Source organism: Somniosus microcephalus, chromosome 21, assembly GCF_052327205.1.
Source record: "Somniosus microcephalus isolate GS21.2 chromosome 21, FLI_Smic_1.0, whole genome shotgun sequence".
Taxonomy (NCBI): Eukaryota; Metazoa; Chordata; class Chondrichthyes; order Squaliformes; family Somniosidae; genus Somniosus; species Somniosus microcephalus.
In genome coordinates this window covers 78,412,834-78,433,791 of record NC_141007.1, presented here as the reverse complement: position 1 = coordinate 78,433,791, position 20,958 = coordinate 78,412,834, and the positions used below count along the sequence as shown (strand labels likewise).

General features: G+C 50.1%; 1 protein-coding gene across 2 annotated transcripts in view; it reads left to right on the top strand.

The window, feature by feature from the left end:
- The window catches only part of abcc3 (ATP-binding cassette, sub-family C (CFTR/MRP), member 3), a 108,285-nt gene that overhangs the window by 28,441 nt on the left and 58,886 nt on the right, over positions 1-20,958 (top strand). For both annotated transcript variants that reach the window (XM_085964017.1, XM_085964016.1), the window contains 6 exons: positions 739-900; positions 1,043-1,135; positions 2,531-2,734; positions 5,458-5,604; positions 9,539-9,626; positions 18,848-18,914. In XM_085964017.1, the coding sequence (XP_085820143.1) occupies positions 739-900; positions 1,043-1,135; positions 2,531-2,734; positions 5,458-5,604; positions 9,539-9,626; positions 18,848-18,914 (761 nt within the window). The remainder of the gene's footprint in view (positions 1-738; positions 901-1,042; positions 1,136-2,530; positions 2,735-5,457; positions 5,605-9,538; positions 9,627-18,847; positions 18,915-20,958) is intronic.

The following is a 20,958-nucleotide window of genomic DNA, read 5'->3' as shown; positions in this document are numbered from 1 at the left end:
GAGAGTCAGTGTCTGGAACTGTACCCCAGTGAGAGTCAGTGTGTGTGGAACTGTACCCCAGTGAGAGTCAGTGTCTGTGGAACTGTACCCCAGTGAGAGTCAGTGTCTGTGGAACTGTACCGCAGTGAGAGTCAGTGTCTGTGGAACTGTACCCCAGTGAGAGTCAGTGTGTGTGGAACTGTACCCCAGTGAGAGTCAGTGTCTGCGGAACTGTACCCCAGTGAGAGTCAGTGTCTGTGGAAATGTACCCCAGTGAGAGTCAGTGTCTGTGGAACTGTACCCCAGTGAGAGTCAGTGTCTGTGGAACTGTACCCCAGTGAGAGTCGGTGCCTGTGGAACTGTCCCCCAGTGAGAGTCGGTGCCTGTGGAACTGTACCCCAGTGAGAGTCGGTGCCTGTGGAACTGTACCCCAGTGAGAGTCAGTGTCTGCGGAACTGTACCCCAGTGAGAGTCAGTGTCTGTGGAAATGTACCCCAGTGAGAGTCAGTGTGTGTGGAACTGTACCCCAGTGAGAGTCAGTGTCTGTGGAAATGTACCCCAGTGAGAGTCCGTTTCTGTGGAACCCGTACCCCAGTGAGAGTCGGTGCCTGTGGAACTGTCCCCCAGTGAGAGTCGGTGCCTGTGGAACTGTACCCCAGTGAGAGTCAGTGTCCTCAGGAGAGGGGGATGTGAGATTAGAGTGTGGTGCTAAACATGAACTCTCGTTAAATGTGAGATTATTTGAGTTTTATTTTCCAGTCTCTGGCCATCACCAACTCAGCCAAACGTTCCTCCACTGTTGGGGAGATTGTGAACTTGATGTCTGTGGATGCCCAGAGGTTCATGGATCTCACCAGCTTCCTGAACATGCTGTGGTCGGCCCCACTCCAGATCTGTCTGGCCCTCTACTTCCTGTGGCAGGTACCTCCTCTCCCCATTCTCGTACTGAAATGACAAAAATGCTGTGGCCTTGAACTGGACAGTGGCACAGCCAAGAGTTGAAGTGTGTGTTTGATAATTGGAGAGGTGTAAGCACTAACTCGGTCTCTGTCTCCTCTCCCAGTACCTGGGTCCTTCCGTGCTGGCTGGTGTTGCAGTGATGATTCTGCTGATCCCATTCAATGCAGTGATCGCCATGAAAAGCCGAAGCTTTCAGGTATGTCCGAAGAAAGATCCTTCCTCACTCCTCTCGTCATCTACCTCCCTTCTTCGTTCCTGGACTCGCAATACATCCCCCATCCATTGCCCATCAGCCTCGCACTCACCCATTTACTGTCTCACTACCTGCTTCTGTTTCTCCCTCATTCCCACTCGTTCTCCCTTCACTGTTTCATTTACTTCCTCACTCTTTCCTTCACTTCCTGCTTGCTTCCTTCCACCGCCCTCTCTGTCCCTCCCTCTATTCCTGACCCTTTTATTGTTTCCCTGCACTCAAAAGTGGTACCAGAACCGGCACCATCTCAGTAGGGTACGCTCGTTTATTGATTGTTACTGGGCAGATAATCCAGACACTGAGCTAATATTCCAGAGAACATGTGATCAAAACCCAGCAGGGCAGTTTGAGAACTTGAATTTAGTGTAAAAAAACATTGGGGGAAAAAGTGCTGGTCTCAGTAAAAGTGGATTGTGGTTAAAAACCCAACTGGTTCACGAATGTCCTTTAGGGAAGGAAACCTGCTGTCTTTACCTGCTCTGGTCTATATGTGACTCCAGTCCCACACCAATGGGGTTAACTCTTAACCGCCCTCTGAACTGGCCCAGCGAGACACTGTTATAGCAAACTGACTGCAGTGGTTCCAGAAGAAGCCTTGCCAGTGACGCCCATATCCCGAGAATGAATTTAAAAAAATTAAATGTGGGTGGGGCTGATTTTTGGGGCGTGGCGTGACGTGACCGCGCCCCCTGGCGCACGGCGTGACGTGACCGCGCCCCCCCGGCGCACGGCGTGACGTGACCGCGGCCCCCCCCCCCCCCCGGCGCACGGCGTGATGTGACCGCGGCGCCCCCCCCCCCCGGCGCACGGCGTGACGTGACCGCGGCCCCCCCAGCGCACGGCGTGATGTGACCGCGGCGCCCCCCCCCCCCCGGTGCGTGACGTGATCGCGGCCTCCCCGGCGCACGGCGTGACGTGACCGCGGCCCCCTGGCACGCGACGTGACCGCGGCCCCCCGGCGCGCGGCGCATGACGTGACCGCGGCCCCCCGGCGCATGACGTGACCGCGGCCCCCCGGCGTGCGGCGTGACGTGACCGCGGGCGCGCGGCGTGACGTGACCGCGGCCCCCCGGCGCACGGCGTGACCGCGGCCCCCCGGAGCACGATGTGACCGCGGCCCCCCGGCGCATGACGTGACCGCGGCCCCCCGGCGTGCGGCGTGACGTGACCGCGGCCCCCCGGCGCGCGGCGTGACGTGACAGCGGCCCCCCGGCGCACGGCGTGACCGCGGCCCCCCGGCGCGCGGCGCATGACGTGACTGCGGCCCCCCGGCGCATGACGTGACCGCGGCCCCCCGGCGCACGGCGTGACGTGACCGCTCCCCCTCGTGCACTGCAGGTGCAACAGATGCTGCACAAAGACGCTCGGATCAAGCTGATGAACGAGATCCTGAATGGTATGAAGGTGCTGAAGCTGTACGCTTGGGAACCATCCTTCGAACAGAAGGTCCTGGCCATTCGTCAGAAGGAGCTCAACATCCTGAAGAAAGCCGCCTACCTCGGCGCCCTCTCCACTTTCACCTGGACAACTGCCCCCTTTATCGTGAGTAACTGCTGCTGTGTTACAACTTTTATTCAGGTTTCCCCCCCCAACAACTTGTATTTATACGGCGCCTTTAACGTAGTAAAATGTCCCAAGGCGCTTCACAGGAGCATCATCGGGCATAATTAAACACCGAGCCATGTGAGATATTAGGACAGGTGACCAAATGGTCATGAGGTCGGTTTTAAGGAGTGTCTTAAAGGAGGAGAGAGAGGCGGAGAGGTTTAGGGAGGGAATTCCAGAGCTTGGGGCCCAGGCAGCTGAAGGCACGACCGCCAATGGTGGAGCGATGAAAATCGGGGATGTGCAGGAGGCCAGAATTAGAGGAGCGCAGAGATCTCGGGGTGGAGGCTGGGGGGGGGGTTGTAGGGCTGGAGGAGGTTAGAGATAGGGAGGGGCGAGGCCATGGAGGGATTTGAAAACAAGGATGAGATTTTTGAAATGGAGGCGTTACCCCATTACGAAGGCACTGACTCTCGATGGGGAACTGGTTCCATAGGTGTACTCTGCCCTCTACCTCACCCCAGGGGGATATTCAACTGTGAAGAAACGTGGGTGCTGATCCCAGTCCTGGCTTCACTGGGCATCTGAGCGCCCCTCCTTGTCGTTCGGGGTCACTGGACAGTGATCAGGAGCAGGATCCCTGGCTGATTGTCCAGCAACCAATCCAGGGGTACTGAGACCAATTGTAGGACACACTGCTGCCCCAGCAAGCTCAGTCCCGAGCGGGGATCAAACCGAGCACCTCTTTGTCTGACGGTTCAGCGCCTCCCTGGGTAGGGAATTTACTTGAATTTGGATGAATTGACCCATCTGTTATAAGGGGAAGCTAGATAAGCATATGAGGGAGAAGGGAATAGAGGGTTATGCTGATGGAGTTCGATGAGGAAGGATGGAAGGAGACTCGAGTGGAGCATAAACCCCATCATGGACTGGTTGGGCCGGATGGCCTGTTTCTGTGCTGTATATCCGATGTATTTCTATGTTGTTATCTGGATGTGAAGCTGGGATTGATTGGACTGTATCCTGGGGACGTCCCGGCACATTAACCCTGGGCCGTCGATCTGTCCAGGAGCTTGTTGCTCTGGACCTCGTCACAAACTCACACTCCCCGAAGGTGCGATGTGGCAAGATGCACCACCCACTGTGGGACTGGAATATGGTGACCAGAAAGGACCCAGGTTAATCCCAGTCTGTGCAGTGACAGCTGATCTCAGCCAACGAGGGATGGTCACTAAATGTACCCAGATTTACTCTGTATCTAACCCGTGCTGTACCTGCCCTGGGAGTGTTTGATGGGACAGTGTAGAGGGAGCTTTACTCTGTATCTAACCCGTGCTGTACCTGCCCTGGGAGTGTTTGATGGGACAGTGTAGAGGGAGATTTACTCTATATCTAACCCGTGCTGTACCTGCTCTGGGAGTGTTTGATGGGACAGTGTAGAGGGAGCATTACTCTGTATCTAACCCGTGCTGTACGTGCCCTGGGAGTGTTTGATGGGACAGTGTAGAGGGAGCTTTACCCTATATCTAACCCGTGCTGTACCTGCCCTGGGAGTGTTTGATGGGACAGTGTAGAGGGAGCTTTACTCTGTATCTAACCCGTGCTGTACCTGCCCTGGGAGTGTTTGATGGGACAGTGTGGAGGGAGCTTTACCCTGTATCTAACCCGTGCTGTACCTGCCCTGGGAGTGTTTGATGGGACAGTGTAGAGGGAGCTTTACTCTGTATCTAACCCGTGCTGTACCTGCCCTGGGAGTGTTTGATGGGACAGTGTAGAGGGAGCTTTACTCTGTATCTAACCCGTGCTGTACCTGCCCTGGGAGTGTTTGATGGGACAGTGGTAGAGGGAGCTTTACTCTGTATCTAACCCGTGCTGTACCTGCCCTGGGAGTGTTTGATGGGACAGTGTAGAGGGAGCTTTACTCTGTATCTAACCCGTGCTGTACCTGCCCTGGGAGTGTTTGATGGGACAGTGTAGAGAGAGCTTTACTCTGTATCTAACCCGTGCTGTACCTGCCCCGGGAGTGTTTGATGGGACAGTGTAGAGGGAGCTTTACTCTGTATCTAACCATGTGCTGTACCTGCCCTGGGAGTGTTTGATGGGACAGTGTAGAGGGAGCTTTACTCTGTATCTAACCCCGTGCTGTACCTGCCCTGGGAATGTTTGATGGGACAGTGTAGAGGGAGTTTTACTCTGTATCTAACCCGTGCTGTACCTGCCCTGGGAATGTTTGATGGGACAGTGTAGAGGGAGCTTTACTCTGTATCTAACCCGTGCTGTACCTGCCCTGGGAGTGTTTGATGGGACAGTGTAGAGGGAGCTTTACTCTGTATCTAACCCGTGCTGTACCTGCCCTGGGAGTGTTTGATGGGGCAGTGTAGAGGGAGCTTTACTCTGTATCTAACCCATGCTGTACCTGCCCTGGGAGTGTTTGATGGGACAGTGTAGAGGGAGCTTTACTCTGTATCTAACCCGTACTGTACCTGCTCTGGGAGTGTTTGATGGGACAGTGTAGAGGGAGCTTTACTCTGTATCTAACCCGTACTGTACCTGCTCTGGGAGTGTTTGATGGGGACAGTGTAGAGGGAGCTTTACTCTGTATCTAACCCGTGCTGTACCTGCTCTGGGAGCGTTTGATTGGTGTTCTCTCATTGGTGAGTACTCAATTCCACCAAGGATTCAACGTTAATGGTTGCCATGGCTCTTTCGTTCTAATTCAGGTTGCCTTGACGACCTTCGCGGTGTACGTGACCGTGGATGAGAATAATGTGTTGGATGCACAGAAAGCCTTTGTCTCTCTGTCCCTCTTCAATATCCTGCGGTTTCCGCTCAACATGCTGCCTCAGGTCATCAGCAGTGTTGTTCAGGTGAGGCCATCGCTGTCCTGAGAACGAGAGCCCACTTGACCCGTAGAAAGGGCCCATGGCGGGTAGCAGGGAGGTAACGCCTCCCTTTCTGATTGTGGAGTTAACATAGCCAGAGTGTGCAGATGTGATGTGGTTCTGTCCAGGGAGATGAGAAGTTGCTTCGGGTTGGAGTGGGTCGTCGCAGACTGCTTTGCACTAAATGGAAAAAAAAGACTTGAATTTATACAGCACCATTCACGACCACTGGACATCCCAAAGCGCTTTACAGCCAATGAAGGACTTTTTGAAGTGTAGTCACTGTTGTAATGTAGGAAACTCGGTAGCCAATTTATGCACAGCAAGCTCCCACAAACAGCAATGTGATAATGACCAGATAATTTGTTTGTGATGTTGATTGAGGAATAAATATTGCCCAGGACAGCGGGGAGAACTCCCCTGCTCCTCTTCAAAAGAGTGCCGTGGGATCTTTTACATCCACCTTAGAGGACAGTCGTGGCCTCGGTTTAGCTTCTCATCTGAAAAACAGCACCTCCGACAGTGCAGCGCTCCCTCAGTACTGCCCCTCCGACAGTGCAGCGCTCCCTCAGTACTGCCCCTCCGACAGTGCAGCACTCCCTCAGTACTGCCCCTCCGACAGTGCAGCGCTCCCTCGGTACTGCCCCTCCAACAGTGCGGCGCTCCCTCCGTACTGCCTCTCCGACAGTGCGGCTCTCCCTCAGTACTGCCCCTCCGACAGTGCAGCGCTCCCTCAGTACTGCCCCTCCGACAGTGCAGCGCTCCCTCAGTACTGCCCCTCCGACAGTGCGGCTCTCCCTCGGTACTGCCCCTCCGACGGTGCGGCTCTCCCTCGGTACTGCCCCTCCGACAGTGCGGCTCTCCCTCGGTACTGCCCCTCCGACAGTGCGGCTCTCCCTCAGTACTGCCCCTCCGACAGTGCGGCGCTCCCTCAGTACTGCCCCTCCGACAGTGCGGCGCTCCCTCAGTACTGCCCCTCCGACAGTGCGGCTCTCCCTCGGTACTGCCCATCCGACAGTGCAGCGCTCCCTCAGTACTGCACTGGGAGTGTCAGCCTGGATTATGAGCTCGAGTCTCCGGAGTGGGCCTCGCACCAGGTGAGAGTGCAACTCACTGAGCCACAGCTGGCAATAACCACAACCTTGACCGTCACCGGATCCGAGTCCTGGCACTCCCTCTGGGAGCCCTGTGGGAGCACCTTCACCACACCGACTAGAAGGCAGCTCACCACCACCTTCTCCAGGGCAACTAGTGATGGGCAATAAATACTGGCCTTGCCAACGACGCCCACATCCCATAAACTAATTATAAAAAATAAAAAAAACATGTTAGAAAGGTTTTGAAAAGTTCATGTTTTGTTGAGCGTTATTTCCTCTCTGGCTTTTTTCTGGTGCCTTTTGCTGGATCTGGGCTGGAAGCCAATTGGCTGATGGCCAACGTGCAGCTGAGCTCTGCCTCAAGAATTTGTTTTTTTTTAAAAAAAATTACGGATGTGCCCGATCTCGCCCAAATGAACTGACCGTGAGCGCAGAGACAAAATCTCTAAACGGAATAAAGTGATGGCCTCGGACGAGAGTGAAATCCCACGGGAGAGGGGGATCTGTGACAGAACACCAGTGAACAGATACAGCGAGAGAGGGACGCTGATGGGCTGTAGACATCAAGCTCCTACCTTGTGGTAATTCTGACCGAGGTATCCAAAACCATCTGAATTTAGTGAAAATGCAAGAGCAGTTTGAGTTTTATTCATAGGGACATTAAATATAAAAGTTTATACAAAGCAAGGAAGAGATGTTGAATTTATTCAACGTATGAACACACAGAGGGAAGGACAGGGAAAGACTGTCTGGTCCATCAATCCCACTCCATCCAGACATGGTCCAAACTTGTACTCCATCCCTGACCCCCCAAGGCAAATGGGAAAGAAGCTGAGGCCAATTCAGGAAGATCTCTGGGGAAACTCCTCTCTGATTCTCTAAAGCAATTGTGCAAAAGCATCAGAAAACTGCAGGAACCTGTAAAGAAAGAAAGACTTGCATTTATATAGCGCCTTTCACGACCACTGGACGTCCCAAAGCGCTTTACAGCCAATGAAGTACTTTTTTTTTAAAGTGTAGTCACTGTTGTAACGTGGCAGCCAATTTGCGCACAGCAAGCTTCCACAAACAGCGATGTGATACTGGTCAGCGAATCTATTTTAGTGATGTTGATTGAAGAATAAATATTGGCCAGGACATCGGGGAGCGATCCCCTGCTCTTCAAAATAGTGCCATGGGATCTTTTACGATCACCTGAGAGAGCAGACGGGGCCTCGGCTTAACGTCTCATCCGAAAGAGGGTACCTCCGACAGTGCAGCACTCCCTCAGCACTGCCCCTCCGACAGTGCAGCACTCCCTCAGCACTGCCCCTCCGACAGTGCAGCACTCCCTCAGCACTGCCCCTCCGACAGTGCAGCACTCCCTCAGCACTGCCCCTCCGACAGTGCAGCACTCCCTCAGCACTGCCCCTCCGACAGTGCGTCGCACCCTCAGCACTGCCCCTCCGACAGTGCAGCGCTCCCTCAGCACTGTCCCTCCGACAGTGCAGCGCTCCCTCAGCACTGCCCCTCCGACAGTGCGGCGCTCCCTCAGTATTGACCCTCCGACAGTGCAGCGCTCCCTCAGCACTGCCCCTCCGACAGTGCGGCGCTCCCTCAGTATTGACCCTCCGACAGTGCGGCGCTCCCTCAGCACTGCCCCTCCGACAGTGCGCCGCTCCCTCAGTGCTGCACTGGAGTGCTAGCCTTGATTTTTGTGCTCTGTCTGGAGTGGGACTTGAACCCACAACCTTCTGACTCAGGCGAGAGTGCGACCCACTGAGCCACGCCTGACGCTTAACCCGAGCTACCACACAACGTAACCTCAACAACTACAAACACCCTCCCCCTCTAACCACCACTTCCCACTGAAGGCTGGCAGCGAATTCATAATTCGTCACTTTGTTCACAGCGCAATGTCTCTCTGGAAAAAAAATACTTCCTGATATTCAACTTATTTCTTTGTTTAAGCATATCATATGTAACCCGTTCACGGTTATCTAGGTATATGTGAGATGTGGTCTCTGTTGTAGACAGTATTCTATAGTCCAGTAAGGAGATCACTACTACAATGGCTTAATTCTAATTATCTTACTTTATAGTTTTAACGTCAGACAGTATAAGATTATTACAGGTCAATGAACTAAATTAGACATTTGCATACATTAGAATGAATCTAGACATAATAAACATACATTCTCCATTTACATGGATTCAAAGGAGAATCTGTCCCTGTGTCCAAATTCGAGTGCACTCTTTCGTTGGCGCGCTTAAGTTGGAGCTCATGGTATGTATAATGTCTGCAAGACTTACGACTCCGAACCCCTTCGTTGAATTCGCTTCACGATCACTGAATCCCACTTTGAGTTCTGGATGCAGAGCTACTAATACGAAGGGCGGCGGCCGAGTTTGGAAGCCCGGGACGGGATGCGGCAGCCATTTGCCTCCTGAGCCCTCTTTTCAGAGCTCCTGCCCTCTTTTCTTCCAGTCACTCCCGTTTCCCGCTCGAAAAACCCGACTCCACCCCTTCCTCCTGGGGTTTCTGCCTGGAGACTGCGCAGCCTCACTGTCTGCAACAGTTGATACTGGTGCAGAATTATGGAAAGTCTGCTCTTAGTCACATTGTGTCCTTAAAAGTTCTTGCCGTACCTTCACATGGGCAACTTTAACCCAGGGATTTATAACAATGATAATACAGTGTCTAAGTTAAAGATTGATAACCATACTTAGCGTACATAACATTTCCAGTGGGTATTACACATATAAACCTCCCCTGTCCATATACTCTCTGATGAGGCCTGCTCTGATTGGGGTTTGGATTCATTGTAATCTTTCTTTTTCAGGCCACTGTTTCACTGAAGCGATTACAGAACTTCCTTAGTCATGATGAGCTGGACCCCACAAGTGTTGAGAGACAGAAGACTGGGACAGGTAATCCTGCGTCCTGTCTGAACTCGTCTGACTGTTTGCATTAAACTCTCCGTCTTTACATACTGCAGTCCTTTGAGCACTGTGTTTCTCGTGATCTCCCTCCCTCCCTCCTTCCCTCTCTCTCCCTCTATTTATCCCAAGTTCTCCTACAGTATTTCTTTCCTTCCATTTCTCTTTCACTTTCCCTCTCACTCTCTTTCCTTCTATTTATCTCTCTCTCTCTCTCTCTCCTCTCTCTCTCTCCAACCATTTCTCTCTCTCCATCTCACTCTCTCTCCCTTTATTTCTCCCTCTCTCTGAATTACTGCCCCATTTGGAACAATAAGTGTAGTAAAATGGGTTTCTATAGGCTGCCTCCTCAAATCCGCCTTAAAATATCTGTCCCACTGGAAGCGGTCTGCACAGAGCGGGATTAAGCAGCGTGGACTTGAACCGAGTGTTTTATTTGGGAATTTGGAAAGAATAGGAATTCGTAGAAGAGGGGGAAGGAGTTGCTGCTTTTTGCCGACACTACTTATAGTGCTTTGTGTTCCAGGTAGATGTTTAATTTCAGTATCCTTAACTTAAGCTAGATCAAGTAAGTAGTCAAGAAACTACACTGTAAACTAAGTTAAGTAATTACAAATTAAATTAAATTAAATAAAACAAGGTCATATGGGGATGGCAGTGCAGGCGGTGCCGCAACTGCAGCATGTGGGAGTTTGTGGAGAGCATTGTGATCCCGGACAACCACGTTTGCAGTAAGTGCCTGCATCTTGAGGAACTTCAGCTCAGAGTTGTTGAGCTGGAGTCTGAAGTGCAGACAATGCAGGACATAGAAACATAGAAGATAGGAGCAGGAGTAGGCCCTTCGGCCCCTCGAGCCCGCTCCACCATTTAATGAGATCATGGCTGATCATCCAAATTCAGTACCCTGTCCCTGCTTTCTCCCCATATCCCTTGATCCCTTTAGCCTTAAGAAATATATCCAACTCCTTCTTGAATATATTTAATGAATTGGCCTCAACTGCCCTTTGTGGTAGAGAATTCCACAGGTTCACCACTCTCTGGGTGAAGAAATTCCTCCTCATCTCTGTCCTAAATGGCTTACCCCTTATCCTTAGACTGTGACCCCTGGTTCTGGACTCCCCGGCCATCGGGAACATCCTTCCTGCATCTAGTCTGTCTAGTCCTGTTAGAATGTTATAAGTTTCAATGAGATCCCCTCTCATTCTTCTAAACTCAAGTGAATATAAGCCTAATCGACTCAATCTCTCTTCATACGTCATTCCTGCCATCCCAGGTATCAGCCTGGTGAATCTTTGCTGCACTCCCTCCATGGCAAGAACATCCTTTCTCAGATAAGGCGACCAAAACTGCACACAATACTCAAGGTGTGGTCTCACCAAGACCCTGTACAACTGCAGCAAGACATCCTTGCTCCTGTACTCGAATCCTCGCTATGACGGCCAACATACCATTTGCCTTCTTAACCGCCTGCTGCACCTGCATGCTTACCTTCAGCGACTGGTGCACAAGGGCACCCAGGTCTCATTGCACTTCCCCTTCTCCCAATGTATTTCCATTCAGATAGTCTGCTTTCCTGTTTTTGCCAACAAAGTGGATAACCTCGCATTTATCCACATTATACTGCATCTGCCATCAGTGATGGGGAGAGTTACCTGGACACTTTGATCCAGGAGGCAGTCACACCCCTTAGGTTAGGTAGTGGTACAGGTCTGGTTAGTGGTCAGGGACAGGAGGGTGTGACTGCAACTCAGGCAGGTAAGGAGACCCCAGGTGCAGTGCTGGAGGAGCCTCAGCCTTTGCCCTTATCCAACAGGTATGAGGTTCTTGCTGCCTGTGTGGATGAGCAAGCTGATCATGGCACCATGGAGGCCATTCAAGTGGGGGGAGTGAAAAGGAATGTAGTTGTGGTAGGGGACAGTATAATCAGGGGGGATAGATACTGTTCTCTGCAGGCGCAACTGAGAGTTCTGAAGGTTGTGTTGCCTGCCCGGTGTCAGGGTTAAAGATGTCTCCTCGTGGCTGGACTGGGAGGGGGAGGATCCAGTTGTCGTGGTCCACGTAGGAACCAACAACATAAGTAGAACTAGGAATGAGGTTCTGCTGAGGGAGTTTGAGGAGCTAGGATCCAAATTAAAAAGCAGAACCTCAAAGGTAATAATCTCTGGATTGTTACCTGAGCCACACGCAAATTGGCATTGGGACAAACATTAGAGGTTTAAATGCGTGGCTCAAAGATTAGTGTGGCAGGAAGGGGTTTCAGTTCATGGGCACTGGCACCAGTACTGGGGAAAGAGGAAGCTGTTCCGTTAGGACGGGCTCCACTTAAACTGGGCTGGGACCAGTGTCCTGGCGAACCGAATAACTAGGGCAGTAGACGGAGCTTTAAACTAATGAAGGGGGGGGCGGGAGGATTCGGGAAAGAGTAAATTTAAAAGCAGCGAGAGAAAAGTCAAGGCTCCAGAGCAGAGCAGCGTTTTGGGTAAAAATAAGCAGAGTGGGACAGGGAGAGTAACAGGTAATAAGGTATCAGTGATTAAGGTGACAAAAGGAAAAATAGAAATAAGTCAAAGCTAAAGGCACGATATCTGAATGCACGAAGCATTCGCAACAAAATAGATGAATTAATAGCGCAGATAGAAATTAACAGGTTTGATCGAATAGCCATAACGAAGACATGGTTGCTAAGTGGCCAAGGTTGGGAACTAAATATTCCAGGGTACTTAACTTGAAGAGATCGGCAAAATGGAAAAGGAGGAGGGGTAGCCCTGATAAAGGATGGGATAAAGACAGTAGAGAGAAAGGATCTTGGCTCCAAAACTCAAGAAGTAGAATCAGTTTGGGTGGAGCTAACAAACAGCAAAGGGCGGAAAACATTGGTGGGAGTTGTTTATAGGCCCCCAAACATAGAAGATAGGAGCAGGAGTAGGCCATTCAGCCCCTCAAGCCCACTCCGCCATTTAATGAGCTCGTGGCTGATCATCGAAATTCAGTACAGTACCCCGTCCCTGCCTTCTCCCCACAGTAGTTGTAATGTAGGGCAGAGTATAAATCAGGAAGTTAGAGGCACATGTAACAAGAGTAATACAGTAATCATGGGGGACTTTAATCGACATATAGACTGGGCAAACCAAATTTGCAGTAATAGTGTGGAGGATGAATGATGCGCTATCAATTACTCATAAAAGACTGAGAGTTAGAAGAGTAACCAAAGGCTTTTATTAACAACAGAATGGAGGTCTGCCTCGAGTGGTCGACCGGTCCAGGATACAAGGGCTGGGGAGCAGTCACCTTTATACTAGGACCTGTGGGAGGAGTCAGCCGAGGCATGTACACAGTGGAATACAAACAGGAATACAAACAGTGGTTTACCACAATGAATTCATGGAATGTATACAAGATAGTTTTCTAGATCAGTATGTTGAGAAACCAACTTGGGGATAGGCTATTTTAGATCTAGTATTGTGCAATGAGAGGGTTAATTAGTAATCTTGTAGTAAAGGGGCCTTTAGGGAAGAGTGACCATAATATGTTAGAATTTTATATTGAGTTTGAAAGTGATTTAGTTAAGTCCGAAACTAGGGTCTTAAATCTAAACAAAGCAAACTACATAGGTATGAGGGGCAAATTGGTTAAGGTAGATTGGAAAAATACATTAAAAGGTTTGACAGTAGAGAAGCAATGGCTTGCATTTAAAGAATTAATACATAATTTACAACAAATATGCATTCCTTTAGGGCACAAAAACCCCACAGGAAACGTGGTCCAACCATGGCTAACAAAAGAGGTTAAAGATAGTATTAGATCAAAGGAAGAAGCTTATAATGTTGCCCAAAAGAGTAGTAAGCCTGAGGATTGGGAGGATTTTAGAATTCAGCAAAGGAGGACCAATAAATTGATAAAGAAAGGGGAAAAAAGAATGAGAGTAAACTAGTGAGAGACTTAAAAACAGACACAAAGCTTCTATAGGTATGTAAAAAGGAAAAGATTAGCGAAAGTAGATGTGGGTCCCTTACAGGCTGAGACAGGAGAAATTATAATGGTGAATAAGGAACTGGCAGGGAAATTAAACCAGAGCTAAATGGCCTACTCCTGCTCCTATTTATTATGTTCTATGTTCTTAAGCCTGACCCACCTCGTATAAATGGGGACAAGGAGCATGGCTGACACCTCTGATCTATTTTCCCCAACCTCCACCCCAAATAATGACCCTACTATATAACTGGAGGCAGAGGCTGGAGGAAGCGCCCTGGGGCAGATACGACAGGAGGCCAGTTTATGTGCTGTTACTGATGACTGGCTGTCTAATGATCTCTTTAGGCCCTTAGAGATTCAGTCAGGACTTCTGCTAGTTTCACTCGGCCCTGCTCAGAGTCCTGCTTTGCCCAGGCGATGTGGGTTTCCCAATGGGAATTCCTCCATTCTTGTGCTATGAAGAGGAGCAGGATGAGGACATGGAAAAGGCTAGACTGGAAGCTCTAGAAGTTAGGCAATACAGAAAGCGTCTTTTCTCTACATGCTCCTACCCACTCAACCACAGTCAACCATCTGTTATTTCAGATGGTCCTCGAGTGTTTCCTTGAGTGAGGGAGAAAGAGTATGAGAGGTAAAAGGATGAGAAAAAGGAGATGTGAGTGGCAGAGGGTCTGTATTGACACCAGATCCTTGACTTGCCTTGGCTGTCCTTGTGAGGTCATTGAACCTCTTTCTCTCTGCCCTGTGTGGCAGTTGTTGGGGTGGTGGAGGTTACCTGGACTGCCCCGCCAACTCCCTCCAGGCACTGCTCTCCCATGGACCTTCCTGCTAACAGTCTTGTTCCTCTGGTCCTGAATAGCCTCCAGGGATAAGTCTGAGAATCTGGGAACCCAGTCCAGCTGCCCAGACCCTCGCGGTTGTTGCTTCAGACATTCTTGCCGAATAGTGACCCTGCCCTTGAACCGGCGGCAGCCCTTTAAAGACTGCACCAGACCTCAAAAATCCTTCCCTGCCTTCGGTGATGAACCTACCAGGAGTGATATCACTCCAAACCCACCCTGGACACCAATGAGGGTCCCGGCCGGAAGGAACTAGCTGTGGATTCACATGGTTGAGGTATTCCTGCTCCACCTACAGGAGCTGGGTCCGTCCGAAATTCAACAATTCCATCCTAGGATCCATTGACCTATGGAATGCCCCAATAAGCCGGGCACTTGGAACATCAGCTGAGGGAGGCCAGTGCTGGCACCTTCCAGATAAATGGCTGTGCTTCATTGTGCCATAAGCGGCTCGTAGATTTACTTGGCGTGATCCTTTGTCAAAGCTTACTTTGCTCTTTCTTTTCGAGGCCCCAGGCTGTATTTGGAAATCTCCCTGTTAACTAGCTTGTAATTTGGGGAGTTTTTCCACATTGAAAGGGATGTGGCGAAAAGGTTTTCCCCATGGGGAATCCCCCTCTTTATAATTTCATTGCTGGAGGAGGAAGAGGTGGTGATGAGGGAGTGGCACAGGTAGGGTTGCAAAATTCTGGGAATTTTTAAAAGAGGAAACTTTCCATGGGAATTTTGGGGAATTTATGGGAATTTTGAGTTTTTTTGCACACTGATGGTTTTTGTCTCTGACCCTTATATTATCTTTGTCGTCAAAATAGACATACTGTTCCATACAAATAAAAACAGGCTTTCAAAACTTTATTTAGGTTATAATTTTGAACTTTATTGAACCCCCACAAAAAAGACCCATCTAAAATAAAATAAAAAGAGCGTCCGCTTATTTAGCCTGTAATTTGTCCTTATTTTGTCCCTTTGAGTCTTCTACTCATGAGTCTTCTACTCCTCATTGCTCCTCCTGATTCTCTGACTCTGGCTCTGACGTGTCCATTTCCTCCTCTGTGTCAGTGTCTAGCTGTGTGGTGGACACTTCTGTATCTGGCTCAATAAGTTGTAGGTTCGCCCGGATAGCCACCAGTTTCTCCACTCTCTTGTTAGTCAGCCTGTTGCGCACCTTTGTATGCGTATTCCCAAAAAGTGACCAGTTTCGTTCAGAGGCCGCTGATGAAGGTGGGATTTGGAGTATCACCGATGCAATAGGTGACAGGGCCTCAGATGCACAAAGTCCCTTCCACCAGGTATGTGCACTGATATGCTTGCATGATTCCCATATCCCATCCCCATTCCAAAGACCTTGCTTGGTAGAGAACTTTGCCAGACTTCCCAGAACTTTGCCCACATCCAGATTGAGATGGTGTGAGAGGGTAGAAATCACACTGTAAGCGCTGTCGATCTGTTCTCCAGAAAGTATTGGTCTCCCAACATGCTTTGGGTCCAGCATGTATGCTGCAGCATGAATCGGCTTGACACAAAATTCTTGACGCGTCTGTATGAATTGAACAATTGCCTTCTCCTCTGCTTTGAGCAGCAGGGATGTGGGTAGGGCAATGCTGATTTGTTCTTTTAAATCAGTAAAAAGCCTGAGAACATCTGACAAGACAGCGTCATCTCCTTCAATCTGAGCAATTGCAGATGCTACTGGTGAGAGTAGTTTAAGGCTGCTAACCACTCTCTCCCAAAACACATCATCCAGCAGTATTTTCTTGATGGTGGTTTCCATATCCCCAGACTAGGATATTGCCATTTCTTGCAGCGACTCCTTACCCTCCAGAAGGCTGTTGTACATTATGACAACACCACCCCATCTAGTGTTGTTGGGCAGCTTCAGTGTGGTGTTCTTGTTCTTTGTCATTTGCTTGGAGTTGTAGGTTGCTGCAACTTCCTGTTTTCCCCTGACATACTTAACAACTTGCTTGGCTCTCTTGTACAGTGCTTCCGTGGTTCTCAAACCCATGATGTCCTTGAGGAGCAGGTTAAGCCCATGAGCTGCGCACCCAATAGACGTAATATGAGGGTAGGCCTCCTCCACTTGAGCCCAAGCAGCCTTCATATTCGCAGCATTGTCAGTAACTACTGCAAAGACCTTTTGTGATCCAAGATCGTTGATGACCGCTTTCAGCTCATCAGCAATGTATGTGCCTGTGTGTCTGTTGTCCTTCGTGTCTGTGCTCTTGAAGAACACTGGGAGAGGAGTGGAGACGACGTAGTTTATGATGCCCTCCCCTCGTACATTTGACCACCCATCTGAGATAACTGCAACACAGTCTGCCATCACTATCGTTTCTTTGAGCTTTCCTTGGACTCTGTTATACTCAGCCTCCAGCAAATAAGTAGACAAAGCATGTCTGGTGAGAGGACAGTATGCAGGGCGAATAACATTGAAAAATCTCTTCCAGTACACATTGGCTGTGAGCATGAGGGGTGAGCCTGTTGCATATACAGCTCGAGCAAGGCACTCATCTGCATTCTTCTGGCTATGGTTATCCATTGTATCAAAGAACCTTCCAAGTGGGCCAGGAGTTGCTGATGATAAGGAGCCTGATGCTGAATGAGAACCGGTATCTTCTTGAATGGAAGCAGAGGAACTCTGGGCTGACTGCTGTGAGCTTTGAGTGAAGTTGTTGCATTTGGATAAATGCTGCCGCATCTTTGTGGCATTCTTTACATATGGCTTTCTACAGTGTTTGCACATGTACACAGCCTTTCCATCTTTAATGCCTGGGGTAAAATGCTTCCACACATCCGACGGTAAACGTGGCATTGTTCTATGCAGAGAAATAAAGGGCATTCATCTCTGTGTCGAACTGCGGTCGATCAGCACGATTGCAACAGGGTGAGTACATTTTTGCTGATGCTCCATGTGATGGAAGCATGACCTGTACACACACGACGCTACATCACCAATAGTGTATTATTTTGTATATTTTAAATTGAAGGACAACAGAGTTCAACAAGTAACTGGTTTATTTGGTATAAAGTCTGATTTACTTACTGCATCATCACAACATCAGCAGAAAACAAAATGACTTCCCTCAGGACCCCTAACCTGGATCTTAAAAAAACTATAGCAGTCTTACAGATGCCTGCAGGCCAATCACAATTCGATATGCAAATATTACAAATAGAGGGAGCTAATCGCTCATCCACTCATCCAACCAATCAGGACACATTTGTTCACAGTCACACACAAAACTTGTAATTATTAAAACAAGCCAAGTAAGAAGATAAACATATATTGATTAAGAAATTCCTTAATAATTAAGATTCCATCTCTGTTAGTAATTTTAAGAGAGGACCTGTGGAAAAAAAATAAAGAAATACAAAAAAAACAATATTATGCTAGCATGTGCTTTTTTGGGCAAAATTCCCAAGCTAAACTTCCCGTGGAAAATTTCTGGAAATTTACCGGAAACTTTCCACCCCTTTGCAACCCTACACGAGACCCAGACCCGGCCTCTGTGCTCGGGGGAAGGGTGTAGGGGTTCCTGTAGCTTCCCATCCTATAAACATCCCGCCCCACCCCATAAAAACCCACCTCGCCCCCTCCCATTGTATAAACATCCCGCCCCACCCCATAAAAACCCACCTCGCCCCCTCCCATTGTATAAACATCCCGCCCCACCCCATAAAAACCCACCTCGCCCCCTCCATCCTATAAACACCCCGCCCCACCCCATAAAAACCCACCTCGCCCCCTCCCATTGTATAAACATCCCGCCCCACCCCATAAAAACCCACCTCGCCCCCTCCATCCTATAAACACCCCGCCCCACCCCATAAAAACCCACCTCGCCCCCTCCCATTGTATAAACATCCCGCCCCACCCCATAAAAACCCACCTCGCCCCCTCCATCCTATAAACACCCTGCCCCCACCCCATAAAAACCCACCTCGCTCCCTCCATCCTATAAACACCCTGCCCCCACCCCATAAAAACTCACCTCGCCCCCTCCGTCCTATAAACACCCCGCCCCACCCCATAAAAACCCACCTCTCCCCCCTCCCTTTGTATAAACATCCCGCCCCACCCCACCCCATAAAAACCCACTTCGCCCCCTCCCATTGTATAAACATCCCGCCCCACCCCATAAAAACCCACCTCACCCTCTCGCAACTTATAAACACCCTGCCCTCACCCCATCCTCCAGCCTGTTTCCCTGCATTGAATTTACTCCCAACTTATAATAAGGACGGTGTTCTTTACAGCATGAAAGTCTTGCAGTTTCTCTCTCTCCCCCTCCCTGCTGCTTTTCTCTCTCCCTTTCCCTTTTTGCTCATTCTCTCTCTTCCTCTCTGACGTCATCTCTCTCGCTCCGGTTTCCCATCTCTAAAGGCTCTTGTGTTTTGCAGGACACTCTATCACTGTGCTGAACGGGACCTTCAGTTGGGGGAAGTCAGACCCAGTTGTTCTGGACGGGTAAGGTTTGATTATATTGCTGCTGCTGTGTGAGTTTATGCACCAAAGGTTTGAGAGTAAAATCCCAAGGGAATTGCACTGCAATAAGGTGGAAGCCAAGTTCCATTCGGGCAGGGGCGTGGGGGTCAGAGACATGAGGCGGGGGTCAGGGGATGGGACGGGACTCGGGGTGAGGGGCTGGGGGACATGATTGGGGATGGGATTCAGGGACTCAGGGCTGTCAACAATAGGATAAGCTCTTCCGTTTTAAGTTCCCGGGGGAACAGCACTGCTGCTGCCACAACCCCAGACCCACCTGACCAATGCTGAAACTGGCCCAAGTGGGTGCAGAGGTCAGCGGCAGGGTGCCTTTGGACACCACAGCTTGCTGGGATTATGCTGGTGAGGTCTGGAGCCCAATTTCAGGCCTCCAGCTTCTGGCCCGCACTGCTGACCGTATCGGGCCATGAAACGGGCCGAGACTAATCTCCAGCCCACAGTTCCCTCCACGCAGCCAAGGCACCGTGTGCCAGTGGGAGGCGAATTAAATCAGTGCAATATTTGACCTTGTCCTGAGCTAGTGGGAGCAGGAAACATTCCCAGTGGCTGCCTGTCAAGATTGAGTTATGTTTATTCATTCCTGGGATGTGGGCGTCGCTGGCAAGGCCAGCATTTATTGCCCATCCCTAATTGCCCTCGAAGGTGGTGGTGAGCTGCCTTCCTGAACCGCTGCAGTCCGTGTGGTGAAGGTGCTCCCACACTGCTGTCAGGGAGGGAGTTCCAGGATTTTGACCCAGCGACGATGAAGGAACGGCGATATACTTCCATGTCAGGATGGTGTGTGACTCGGAGGAGAACTTGGAGGTGTCGGTGTTCCCATGTGCCTGCTGCCCTTGTCCTAGGTGGAAGAGGTTGCGGGTTTGGGAAGTGCTGCCGAAGAAGCCTTGGCTAGTTGATGCATTGCATCTTGTAGATGGTACACACTGCAGACACGGTGCGCCGGTGGTGGAGCGACTGAATGTTTAAGGTGGATGGGGTGCCAATCAAGCAGGCTGCCATGTCCTGGATGGTGTAGAGCTTCGAGTGTTGCTGCACTCATCCAGGCAAGTGGAGAGCATTCCATCACACTCCTGACTTGTGCCTTGTAGATGGTGGAAAGGCTTTGGGGAGTTGGGAGGTGAGCCTCTGACCTGCTCTTGTAGCAACAGTATATATGTGGCTGGTCCAATTAAGTTTCTGGTCAGTGGTGATCCCCCAGAATGTTGATGGTGGGGGATTCACTAATGGTAATGTCATTGGGCGGTGGTTAGACTCTCGCTTGTTGGAGATAGTCATTGCACGGCACTTGTGTGGCGCAAATATTACTTGCCACTTATCAGCCCAAGCCTGAATGTCGTCCAGGTCTTGCTGCATGCGGGCACGGACTGCTTCATTATCTGAGGAGTTGTGAATGGAATTGAACACTGAGCAATCATCAGCAAACATCCCCAGTTCTGACCTTATGATGGAGGGAAGGTCATCGATGAAGCAGCTGAAGATGGTGGGGCCTAGGACACTGCCCTGAGGAACTCCTGCAGCAATGTCCTGGGGCTGTGATTGACCTTCAATCACCACAACCATCTTCCTTTGTGCTAGGTATGACTCCAGCCAGTGGAGAACATAAGATTGTAAAAACATGAGAAATAGGAGCAGGAGTAGGCCATTTGGCCCTTCAAGCCTGCTCCACCATTCAATAAGATCAGGCTGATCTTCTACTTCATCTCCACTTTCCTGCACTATCCCCATATCCCTTGATTCCCTTAATATTCAAAAATCTATCGATCTCTGTCTTGAATATACTCAATGACTGAGCCTCCACAGCCCTCTGGGGTAGAGAATTCCAAAGATTCACCACCCTCTGAGTGAAGAAATTTCTCCTCATCTCAGTCCTAAATGGCCGACCCCTTATTCTGAGACTGTGACCCCCTGGTTCTAGACTCCCCAGCCAGGGGAAACATCTTCCCAGCATCTACCCTGTCAAGCCCTGTAAGAATTTTGTATGTTTCAATGAGACCACCTCTCATTC